Below are 12,502 nucleotides of genomic sequence, written 5' to 3' on the forward strand. Positions count from 1 at the left end.
CAAGGATGGGGTCTAAGGGTGCCTAAGAAGAGGGAAGAGGTGGTGAACGGTGTGTGGTTGTAGGACGTGGGAACGTCAAGCTGTCAGCCCTTCTCAAGTATACCGTGTCCCTCAGCACAGAGGCTCGTGGAAGTCAACTTCTCAATGGAACTTTATCTTTTATAGACTCGAGTGCACCGGAAATTTGCTGTGGAGGAGGGTGATCATCTCACCATGCTCAATGTATATGAAGCATTTATCAAAGTAAGCATGGCCACACTGAGAGGACCCTACACACACACACTCTCTCTCTCTCTCTCTCTCTCTCTCTCTCTCTCTCTCTCTCTGATGACCTAGAAGCAAGGTCAGAAGTTAGTTCATAAATACCTGGTCAAGAGACCCCTCTGTTTTCTAGTTAGGTGGACTGCTAGCCTCCCACTGAAGAGACCATATTGCTGGGAAGGCTAAGGGATGTTGCTTTTCTTTGTCTGGCTGTGTGCTGCACTTGAGGCTGGCTGACAGCTTGACCTCCGAGTCCCACATGCACTGGACAAGGAAAGAAGGGCAACATTTGAATGGGAATTCTTCCAGACTGGACTGAGAACCACAACTGTGTGGGTTGAGTCTTGAAAGGCATCCCAGCTTCCACAAGAATATGTTCAATGAGGCTTGCGTGTATCCACATATTCTCTTCTTGGTTAGCCATGGGCAGTGCTGATTTCCATTCTGAGTACTCCATGGGACTAAAAGCAATTAATAGGACTTAAAATTCTCACTTAAAAGCTAAACAGTGATAGAAAGCTTTAAAAAGTAATATAAACGAAAGGGGATAATAGTTCATATTTTCAGTAATTTAACATTTTAAAAAGAGAAATACCAAAGTTATTTTACCAGAGATTTGAGGGTGATTACTCAATAAATGAGATGCAGATTAAGTTAGTTAAAATTAAAGATGTAGGTACAGTGTGCCATCCCAAGATGAATTTGACTACAGAAGGATGCATCCATAGATCTGCATTGGATATTCTCTGGTTGCCTTCTGGAATAATCCTGTGTGAATTACATTTAAAAATGTTATTATGTTAAAGGTTTATTTGAAAAACTTTCCTTCCTGGCTTAAAATGTAATCTTAGAGGTATATTTCCTTAGCAAAAACTTAACACATGATGTAATGATTGGACTCAAGAATATAGAAAATAAGGCACTATTGGTAGAAAAAGTCCCACTTTGAGGGCAGATAGGGATTTGAAAATGATTTCTGCACGGGTTGTGCTGCTCCCTATAGTTAATAAAGAGGTAAGTCCACCGGAGGGGGACGTTAACAGACTTACCGAGAGCCATGGGGAGGTGGGGCTGACTCCTGTGGTATATTTAGATGGACCTTGTCCTTCAGTTCTCCTGAGCTTGCTGGTGTGAAGAGTGGGGCTGTGGGGCAGCAGGCAGGTTGCTTTAGAGATAGAGTTGAGCAGGTCTCATCAGACCAACAAGTCGGGGAGAGAAAGTAGCCCTGCTGACGGTATGCTTCGACCGGGCCGTCTCTGACTAGGCAATGTCTCCTCTGGGTGTCCCTTCCGCAGCACAACAAGAGCTCCCAGTGGTGTCAGGAGCATTTCCTGAATTACAAGGGTCTTGTCAGAGCTGCCACCGTGAGAGAACAGTTGAAAAAGCTCCTCGTCAAGTTCCAGGTGCCCAAGATGTCCAGCGAAGGTGAGTGTGGCTTGTCCCTGCCCGTGGCTTCCCTCTCTGCTCCACACAGTTGCATTCTTCAAGTTCTTATGCTGGGCTGATAGGAGGCCGTGTATCTGCAGCCAACTTCACATTCTGAGCTGCCTACATACACCCTTTCAGTAGTGAAAGTTAGACTGGGTGTCTTTGTGGATAGATCCATTCTTATTTCTCTGGGCTGTCACCCCTCCCCCAGACTTCTACAGCTTATGAAAATGCTTAAGGATTGTTAACTTCCACATCATTGCGCATATAATTAATATAATGATTGTTGCAAAAATTTGCATTTTTTTGAGATAGTGTCTCATGTAGCACATGCTGACCTCAGACTTAACTATAGCTGAGGATGACCTTGAACTTCTGATCCTCCTGCCTCCAAAAGTGCTAGGATTGTGTGTGTGTGTGTGTGTGTGTGTGTGTGTGTGTGTGTGTGTGTTGGGTGGGCACAGAGAGTTGGATCTTTTCTTCTACAATGTACTGAACTCAGGTATTGTCTGTAAGGGCCTTTACCTGCTGAGCCATCTTGACAGCCCCAAATTGTTACTTTTAGATGGATGAAATTCTTAGGTAGTATTACATAAAATTTGCATTTTCTTCTCAGATGCAAGTGTTATTAAAGTAGACACTGTGTTTAGTGTAGGCATTCACCAAGGGTAAGGCAGGACATGGCTGTACCAGACGTTCTGGCTTGTAGCAGTGACTGAGGTGCCCATTTGTGGAGTCCACAGTAGGTTTCACCATGTCGGTCTCTGCATTCTCTCTGTCTTCCACTGTATGATGGTGTCCTTAGTTTACAGCGGAACCAGGAGTCCTGGGAGGAATCACATGACCCTCAGGATGACATAGCTTGTAGCCCACAGAGCCAAAGGGCCAGGATCCGTCTTGTAGGAAGTGACACACTGAGCTCATTTAGCAGTCTTGCAGCCTGCTGTGCCTGTACAAGCACCTGTGGACACTTCCTGACAGTGTCTGCTGGGCCGGGCAGCAGTCTGAGTATGTTGTGTGTGAATGCACACCATGCACTCAGCACTCCGGAAGACGTGTGCTGCTTTTATCTCATGTATGGAAGGAAAATAATGAGGCCCCTAGGCTAAAGGAAACTTGTTAGAGTCAGGACCTGGGAAGTTCTGTTTGCTTTTATACCAATAACAAGTGATGGAAAAATGACGGAAACTTGGTTCATGGAGAGTCCAGTGTGGTGAAGAGAGGTGTCATGGAGACAGACAGACTGTAGTGTTAGGCTATAGGGCCTTGTAGAAGTGACAGTGTAGACACTCTAGTAACCATGGGTGACAGTGGCAAGTAGCAGAAATAAATCTAGGGAAGGAGAAATCCACCAGAGCTTGCCCAGGGTTCCATGTTGATGTCATGGGCTGAAACAAGACACTTACAAGGGCTGCCACCTGGAGAGCATCTGCCCACTGGGGTCCTGTCGCCTGGCAGATAAATGACAGCCTCACCTCTGCATCTGTGTCTTCACCTGTCATTATCACCCGCTGCCCAGGGGGAGGGGTATGTTGAATTAAAATTCTTCCTAATAAGAGGGATGGAGTGCTGAGGAATGATTTTATGAAGCTGAGTTTTGAGGGTCACAACTGTTATTACAGGAATGTCTACCCCTTTTGAAATAAGCCCTGAGAACAAAGCATGCTGTACATGGGGATTCTGGCCATCTGGAGAGAGGGACTGCATCTGGATGGGTGGTGGGCAGAATGCGGGCTTGAGGCTAGCGTCTCTGGGAACAGTACCAGCGGGCAGACAGGACAAGCAGTTGCACGTAAATTACAACACATCTGGGAGCCTGGAGAGTAGTGAATGTATTCTCGCAGTTACACAGTTAAAAACGACGTGTATTATAGAGTGACTTTATTGAGCCTGTTTGGTGGGTTAAACAAAGGAGTAGAGTACAAAATTCACCAAGAAGAAATAAAAACACACAAGTAGTAATTTAATTTATGAAAAATAAAAAGATGTAGCATAGCCCCTTCTCCTTGCCAAAACCTGCTGTAAAGAATTCAGTAAAATGGTTTGGAGAGCCCTGTAAGGCTACCACCTGTAGGGACCTGTTTGCCCACGTACTGTTCTTCATCAGAGCTAAGATATGTATCCATCATTATTTTATGTATCACTAAGAAAAGAATGGCTGCCGCTGTAATTGTGTCTTGATTTGAGTGAGTTAAAATGGCTTAGAACTGATGAAGTAGGGGATATCTTCAGCCATTAAAACATGATGATTCCCTGCATGGTAATTTAGAATTCATCTCATGGCTGTGAGCTAGTGAGTGGAGATGCTTTATTCACGAAAGATGTGTTTGCTGTAGCAATGGAAATGTCAGTTAAGAAGGAACAGAATGTGTGGAAGGTGGAGAACTGCAAACTTGCTGACGGCCAGAGACGGGACAGTGTGCTTTCACAGTGTGTGTCTTAGGGAAGAAAGCATTTTCCACAGTGCTCCGAGCTCACTGCTCAGTCTGTGGAGCAGCTGTCTCAGGTCCAGTCCTTTGTGGCCTGCGGCTGGTTGGAGACGTCCTAGTTATGGGAGCAGTTTTCCCTTGTTCTTAAAGCTGCTGGGCAGCTGTCAGACCTGGGAGCACAGGGCCGAGTGTGCTCAGAGATGGTTTCAGGTGGCCAGAGCATCGGGGAGGGGCTAGGCCTGGATTCTGTGCATCATAACCCAGGCCTCAGCATGTGGGACATGGGGCCGGGGTGCTGACTCTTATTCTGTTGCTGCCTTGTGTAGGTGATCCAGACCCTGTCCTGCGGTGCATCGTGTCGGGGTTCTTTGCAAATGCAGCACGGTTTCACTCCTCTGGAGCATACAGGTAACGAGACTCTGAAGCTCCTTGGAGAAGGACAGCAGAAAGCTGTGCAGGGATAAAAATCAAGCAGCTTTTAACTGACATCAGGGATCCTTCCAAAACTGAGGTTGGCTCTCCAGCTTTCAGCAGATTTTCTTTGCTCTCTGGGAGAGTCCTAATACCCAGTGCATCTGTACACAGGTACCTGCATTTCAGTATGGCGGGAAGCGTTCACAGTGGTGTGCTCTAGAGAAGCCACTTTCCCCAGTGGGCTGTTCATTGTGTCCTCGAGGGCTGTAAGACATGGGCTGGCACATGGGGCTGCATTCTGTGTCCTCGAGGGCTGTAAGACATGGGCTGGCACATGGGGCTGCGTTCTGTGTCTTTGGAGTCCTCAGTTGTTTCTTTGCTGGTTACAGTGCCTCCTGCCGTAGCCTGTCGTCAGAGTTTAACTGCAGTAGGAAGTCTGTGGAACCCCAGTTTCTGTTGGGAAGGGATTGTTTGAAAGGGAATCTGTGGGGGATAGACACAAACATAAATGTGGATAGAACATTCTCTTCCTGTGATTTGTTCTCAGTGTCCACAGTTGCACCACGCCCCCCTTCCCCCTCCCTCGGTACTGGGATTTAGTCCAGGGCCTTGTGCACGATAGGCAAGCACTGTGCTGCTGAGCTAACTCACACCTTTGTATTTAGAAAGAGAAGGGTCTTGCTAAGTTGCACAAGTTGCCCCCAACCCACATCCTTCCTACTCAGTATCCCAGATAGCTGGGATTACAGCTGTGCTTACCATGCCCAGCCCTCTTCCTTTTCTTGCCTGATTTATTCATGGTTCCTAGGGTGGTAGTGATGGTGGAGGTGTGCTGAGAGAGTAGTGTCTTGTCCATGTGAAATCCAATCTGCATGCACCTGGGGGGTTGATATAAACCCATTTGTGGAAAGGTGCTTAAATATGTAAAGTATGACAAAGTCTTATAGTAAGTGCATGCAGTGTGCTTCATGCTGAATTCTTGTGTCTCATAGGACTATCCGTGATGATCACGAGCTGCACATCCACCCTGCCTCAGTCCTCTATGCAGAGAAGCCACCCCGCTGGTAAGCCCCTCCCATCTGCATGGTCTTGCTCATCTATGGGTCCCAAGGCTTGGCCTAGGCTTGCAACTTTGGTGTGCTAGGTTGCCAGGATTCTGCTCTATCAGGGATCCCCTAAAGGTAGACAGTACTCCAGTGACTACCCAGCTCCCTTGCACTGTACTCAATAAAATATTCTTTAAAAAAAATACCTCGCTGGGCGGTGGTGGCGCACGCCTTTAATCCCAGCACTCGGGAGGCAGAGCCAGGCGGATCTCTGTGAGTTTGAGGCCAGCCTGGGCTACCAAGTGAGTTCCAGGAAAGGCGCAAAGCTACATAGAGAAACCCTGTCTCGAAAAACCCAAAAAAAAAACCTCTTTAAGCAAACTGCAGTTTGTCTCCTCACTCATCCTCCCAATAGGTGCTCACTTTGACCCACTGACTAAAGGCTTACTGTCCGAGACACGGGGTGCAGAGAGGACTTGGATCCCAGCCATACTCTTTAACAGGCAAACAGATGGACTTCCTGTAGGAGGTGGCTTTTCCAAAGGGCTGTGTGCAGTGCTGGGGTTGGCACTGAAGGTGCCGGACAGCCAGGCTGGCTTCGTGGAGAAGCTAACCCTTGCTGTCGACCTAGTGACTGGCATTTTTAGGCAGGGAAGGACTCAAAGGACAGTTATACCTAGGAGACCGGGTGGCAAAGCTGTGGCAACATGGAGGAAGCACGTGTCTGTGGGGATGAGCAGTGAGCTGGTCAAGGGTGACCAAAGGGAGGTTCCAGCCCACAGCACCGACTTGGAAGACAGGCAGGTGCAGCACTGTGAGACAGCAGGTGTTTTTATGGTGTTCTCACAAGTCACACTGTGTCTTCCCAGGTCAGTGCAAAGTTGGGCTTGTATTTTCTATTTATTTCCTATTTCTAGTTTATTTATACTGTATTCTACAAGAATATGGATTGACAAAGGATTAGAGATTTTAAAGACACTAACACTTGGCCTTTTACCAATTGATTGAAAGAACTAGGCTCTGGGGCAGACAGGAGCACGTGGCGAGAAGTTGCAAAGTGCAGTGATAGGGTTGGAGGCTGGGAGCCCTGGTGTCAGGCCCCAGTAGTACCCTGCTCTGCCGGCAGCAGCATCACCTGGAACCATATTGGAAATGCAGGTTCTTGGCCCCACCCAGCCCTCCTGAATCAGAACCTGGGGCAGGGCCCGCTGTTAAAACGAGGTCTGGTGGTGTTTCTGATGAGCATTTAAATTCACCAAGGAATTAAACCATGCTGTAACCAGTGAAGATCTAGAAGCTTCCTAGGTGGAGTGTGACTCTAGTGCTTGATTTATAGCTGTTTCCCTGCCACCCTGAGTATATAGATGTCCAAGAGGGAACCCAGACTTAGATGTGTGCCCCTTTTCCTCTCCATTCATTTCCCCTTTTCCCTCCTGTCCTCTCCCATCTTCTCTTCTCTCCCTGCTCTCCCCTCTCTCTTCTTCCGTTTTCCCTTTCTTTTTTCCTCTCTTCCTGTGTTAGGGATGGACGTCCAAGCTGTGAGTATGGTAAGCACCTGTTACATTCCCAGCCCCTCCTCTTCTTCCTGTCTGCTGAGATTCATTTATTGGTGTTTGAGAGACGAACTCCATGTGGCTTTTGTATTTATAGGTGTGTAGTTGTTAAGGATGCCCCGAGTTAATTCTTTCCATAGTTCAGAAACTTGTGTTTACTCTGTGAACTCCTGAAGTCCAGGGCTTAGAGAACGTGTTCCTTGCTCTTTGGCTGTGTTTCCTCAATCCTAGATAAGTCTTTTTCCTCTTAAGACATAATTTGTGACAGTAAAAGATGGGTTTTGACAGAGGTGTAACTTGCATGCAAAGTTACATTTAAAATATTTTTGTCACTCTAGAAGGTTCTTTTGTATGTCTTTATAGTCATTTTCCAGTCCCTTTAGAACAATCAAGACTGAGTCCATTTCTGTACTTTGTAATTAAGTTTTTAAGTTCTATTCAGAGCTCTGCAAATGCAGGGCATGATCTGGAAGGGTCCTTTGTGGATAACTGGAGAGCCTGGAAATCATGTAGGATGTAGAGTCGCATCTGTGAAACACAATGACTAACCACTTGGGTCAGGAGGCTGAGTGAGCCGCCACGGGGCCCGTGTGTAGAGCCATACGCAGACAGTTACACCTGCTATGGTGAGAGCAGAGACGACTTGCCAGCATGTGTTTCTCTTTGTTCTTTGTTTCAGGGTTATCTACAACGAAGTTATCCAGACCTCCAAGTATTACATGCGAGACGTGACTGCCATAGAATCTGCTTGGCTGCTGGAGCTGGCTCCGCACTTTTATCAACAAGGAACGGTAGGAGTGGATGGAACCTGGCCCCAGGCAGACAGCAGCCTCTTCATAGTGTTGTCTGTGTGCTCCGTCTCAGTACCCTAGATTATTCCTACCCCCCGCCCCCACACACACACAGTACACAGGTAAGACCATACCGCATGCCCAGAACCTCCTAGTGAAACCACTTTCATTACCTTCATAGAGAAGTACAGTTAAAAGCACATCCTGCAACTCCATAAGAAAAGGCCTAAGGTGGTTAAAACCCTCTGAGCAGTCAACTACTTGCCCTTGCCGCCATAGCAGGCCACTTACACTTTGGAAAACAGATTTATTCTTCATTTTTGCAAAAATAGTCCATTCATTGCCCCCCAAGTCCATGCATCCTTCTAACATGACTTGATTGAAAGATGGTTGATCATGTTTGGAAGACAGGAGGGTCCGGCAACTGGGTCCACAGGCCTCCTGGCTGGATGAGGCCCACATACTATTAAGTCTGCAGTGTGCTTTAATTGGGTGGTAAGTTAGTTAGTGGAATTATTTGTGTGTGTGTGTGTGTGTGTGTGTGTGTGTGTGTTGGTGAAAATCGAACCTAGTGATTACTGGTGATTGTTTTAAGCATGCTGCCTTGAAATTATTTCTGGTTAGTCAATTTTTGTTTGTTCCTTTCTTAAAACTTATTTTACTGCTTTTCAGTTAATGATTTTTTTAGTAGTGTGTTTTATTTTTTTGTGGCCTTTTACACTCGGGACTCCATGGTTGATCTTAGTATCACATTGCTTAGCTGTAATGTAAGAAGCCTACACCAGGGTCTTGTTTGTTAACAAGCATCCTTGGTGCTGTTGCTGGTCAGTATTTTATTTCTGCACGTGTTTATGCTCGGTACTATGTTGTTATTATTTTTAAACAGTTAATTGCATCTTCAACAGATTGAAAAGCAGAGCATTTCTGTTTCCCACTGTCACTGTGGACCCCTGCCTGAAGAACGTCTTTTAGTGTGTATTTGGTGCTGTCTGGCGGTGGAACACCCCCCCCCCCCCCTGTTCATTTGCAAGCATATTGTTTGGTTTTTATTTCTGAAGGATAGTTTTCCTCTGTGTGATTCTTCTGCCTTGAATGAATTCTGTTGTTGTTTTTCCTCTTAACACTGTAACGAGTCCTGTTGCCATCTGGGGTGCGGTGTCTCTGAGAGGCCAGTGGCCATCCTTAGGCCGTCCTGTGTGTGAAGTGGGCCTTATTTCACCCCTTTGTGGTTGCGGTCAGCAGGGGTTGAGCAGTGGCTGCCTGCACTTGGTGACACTTTTGAGGTGCCACAGACCCATTCTGTGTGTTGCTTCACTCATGGAGAACGATCCCTCTTTCTTTGTGAAGCTAAGGAAGTTGCCCTCTGAACCCTTGCGGTATTCAATTCTTATGCCAAAGTGTCAAAAGTGGTTGAAACCGTTACCGTTCTTTACATGTCCTGACCCAGGTATTTCAACTAGAAACTACACGGACCGCTGGGTGCACAGTGTGTCTCGGCTCTGTTGGGTTGAACAGGTTAGCTGGAGTGGAAGAAAGTCTCTTCCATCTAAATCTCATCTGGAAACAGCAGCCTTCAGGAGGCCAAAGACATGGTTAGAGAGGCCGGCTGTGAGTGGAGAGCGGGTGTGCTGCAGAGGGCCTGTTACAGTGGCAGGATGCTGAGGGAGGCGGCCCTGCACTGCCCTGGCTGCGAGGCTCCTGGAGAGAAGAACTGGCCGACAAGCTGAGTTAGTTTCCTTCTCAGCTCAAAGTTAGTTTCTTTGTGTCAGACCCACAAAGTTAAGGGGCACATTGCTTCAGCAGGTTGAGGAAAATGACAATTCTTCTCTCAGAATGTCTGCCTTTCAGCCCGTCACCTGCAACATGGTGAGAGTGTTGGGGAGAGCCGGGCCTTTAGAAACCCCCCAGGACATCCTCGCTGTATGACAGGGGTCCCCAAAGCTCCTTCCTGGCAGCTTGGTGTCTCTTCTGATCGAGGTCCAAGTCGGAGCCATTTCTTCAGGGTCACGCCAGGTTCCCCAGGGCTGCCATGCAGGGCAGGTCTGCTGCCTTGGACGCGGTGCAGAGCCTCCGGGCCGTGCACAGCCCACAGGCTGTCAGCGTGCTCTTCCTGGCGCCTCCGGTGACTTTCCATCGCTTGTTTTTCAGAGTTGCTTTCTCTCTGCAGAGCCTGAAATGGCTCAAAGTCGACTCTGTTTATACTTGGCGATCTTTTCAGTAAAGCACACTAGTAATGGCACACCACAGGCAGGTGGCGTCATTGGCTACCCCTGGATAAGGCCACACATGTGCAGGATTAGTTTAGGGTCGTGGCTGGTGAAGGACAGAGAGGAAAGAATTCAGAGAAGCAGCAAACTCACGAGCATGCCCACAGAGATTTGCCTCAGAGAGACCCTTGTGATCTAGGGAGAGTGTCTGGCCTCACTGTTCGAGGACCCGCGCTCTCCTCTCTCAGGCACAAGTGTGTAGAAAGCCTGGCATCTGGCCACTTTGTTAGGCCTGGGGCCTGCTGGTCTGTCAGCTCGTGTTGTCGTTGGTAGTGTGCTGCTTTCTTTCAGGGCTGGCAGTTCTCCGGGGTGTTGTGAGGTCATGTTGGATTTGCTAGGACGTGGGGTTTGGGCACTAGCAGTTGGGAGGGCAGCATCCTCTTGGGAAGAGCTTCTGGGTGCTAGCGTGGCTCAGCTGAGGGGTCTGTGCCTCGTTGGCTTATGTTATTGATAGGATGTCAGGTACCCCTCAGTTGGTGAGGAGAGGTCCCTGATTAGAAGCTTCTGTTCATACATTCTGCTTCAAATACACATTTGAGAATTTATAGTAATTTGGCTTTACCGTAAGGTGTGTTTTTACCCCTCAGTCTTGTGAACTGATGCCCATGGCGATGTGAGGAAGCTTCTTGTGTTACTTATACCTGGTCTTTTTGCCTGCAGACAGCTTTCCAGGGGGCACAGCATTCCTGGGGATGGTGTGGGCCCGGGTGAGGATTTGACTGGAACCTGCTGGAGTCAGCTTTCTCAGTCTCACAGCCCCATTGATGTCTCTTCTCTTGCAGCACCTGTCCCTGAAAGCCAAGAGGGCCAAGGTCCAGGACCCGTGATTGGAGCTCAGCAATGGCTGCAGGGACGGCTTGGCATTCTTCCTTCGTGTGGTTTCCGGCACCAGCTCAGGTGGAACAGGCAGTCGATCTGGTGTGGCCTGCATCCTGCGCATTAGCTCCCTCTTCCTGCTCCCCTCAGCATTTACCATCCTTACTGGGACCCCAGAGGAGTCTGAGCATGGCCAGTGTTCTGCTGCACTGCACCTAGGCCAAGCAAGAGTTGGCTCAGCTGTGCTCTGGGCTCAGTGCTCACTCTCAGTAGCCAGCCCACTACTCCAGCAGGCACAGTCCTGGTCCTGCTCCGTGGTGAGGAGAGTGGAGCGCTGAGGACTGAAGGCCTGTGTAGACAGGGCTTTCTGGGTGCCTGTGTTTGCCTGCTGAGGTCCACTGCTGCTCTGTGCAGTAAGTACAAAAGGAAATGCTGGGCTTTTCCGCCAAGATCACCAAAAGTCTGGTCTGTCAGGCACAGGGGCCCCAAACCAAGCAGCTTCTTCCTTTCCTCTGCCCATGTCCATGCTCATCTGAGCAGGAAACTTAGGGCCACTGTGGTGGGCCATGCGGGACCCACAGCCCCCGTCTCTGGTAGCCACTGCCTTTGCAAGTGGGCTTAGCTTTCTCCAGAGCACGATGCCATGTTCTGGTGCCAGTGTCTGGGCACCAGGGAAAGTTCATCAACCTCGACCCCACGGGGCTCCTCTTTAGCAGGAATTCACTACAGTTTAGATGCCCTAAACTTGTGTAGCTCAGGAATATAACTCTTGTATATTTATCTTGGTTCGTTTGCTTGCATTCTTGCAAGAACATAGGCAGCTCCCCTGGGCACTGTTCACACTGCCCAGCCAGGGCTGCTTTGCTGTGACAGTGATGGCACTTCAGCACATGGCAAGATAGACTTCTCCCCTTACTGTTTCAATGATGTTTATTTTAAAAGCGTAGCTTAAAAGTTTATTTTTGTACTGGTCTTAGTTTGGATGTGCCACTTTTGGCACCAAACCTATGTCCTTTTTATTTCCATTTTATAAATGTGTAAATAGCAGTGGTAACTTGTTAATCATAGTAAATCTTTGTACCTGAGGGGACGTGTCTCTCCTGTCTGTGGATCTTGCGGTTTGTATTTTAAGATGGGTCAGTTCATTATTCTAGGTGAGGCCTGAAAGTGGCTAAGATACCTGATGCCGCCATGTAAAGCATCTGGGGGCGGGGTGGGGTGCACATCGACCCAGAGCCCCATAGTGCACGCTGTGTGCCCGGCTGCTCTCAGACCTTTTTAGAGCAAAGTGTGGGGCATTGTTTAAAGGATGATCTGAAGAGATTCTCATTCTTGTCAGCTGGGGTCTGCATGCTGTTTTAGTATTATATTTTGTTGGTGTGTGCGGGCAAACCGTAGTGTCCATGTGGACACATCTGGCAGCCAGAGGTGAACCTCAGGTGTCATTTCCCAGATACAGGCCACCTTATTTTTGAGACAGAGTCTCTCAATGGGGTC

At 48.1% G+C, this 12,502-nt stretch overlaps 1 protein-coding gene across 1 annotated transcript in view; it reads left to right on the forward strand.

The window, feature by feature from the left end:
* The window catches only part of Dhx35 (DEAH-box helicase 35), a 64,319-nt gene extending 52,229 nt beyond the window's left edge, over nucleotides 1-12,090 (forward strand). Inside the window, exons 17-22 of the mRNA XM_059261831.1 lie at nucleotides 166-243; nucleotides 1,557-1,686; nucleotides 4,445-4,526; nucleotides 5,525-5,596; nucleotides 7,811-7,922; nucleotides 10,972-12,090. Coding sequence (XP_059117814.1) covers nucleotides 166-243; nucleotides 1,557-1,686; nucleotides 4,445-4,526; nucleotides 5,525-5,596; nucleotides 7,811-7,922; nucleotides 10,972-11,016 — 519 coding nt within the window. The 3' untranslated portion in view covers nucleotides 11,017-12,090. The remainder of the gene's footprint in view (nucleotides 1-165; nucleotides 244-1,556; nucleotides 1,687-4,444; nucleotides 4,527-5,524; nucleotides 5,597-7,810; nucleotides 7,923-10,971) is intronic.
* Nucleotides 12,091-12,502: the final 412 nt, after the last annotated feature.

The sequence above is a fragment of the Peromyscus eremicus genome, chromosome 4, assembly GCF_949786415.1.
Source record: "Peromyscus eremicus chromosome 4, PerEre_H2_v1, whole genome shotgun sequence".
In the NCBI taxonomy this organism is placed as follows: Eukaryota; Metazoa; Chordata; class Mammalia; order Rodentia; family Cricetidae; genus Peromyscus; species Peromyscus eremicus.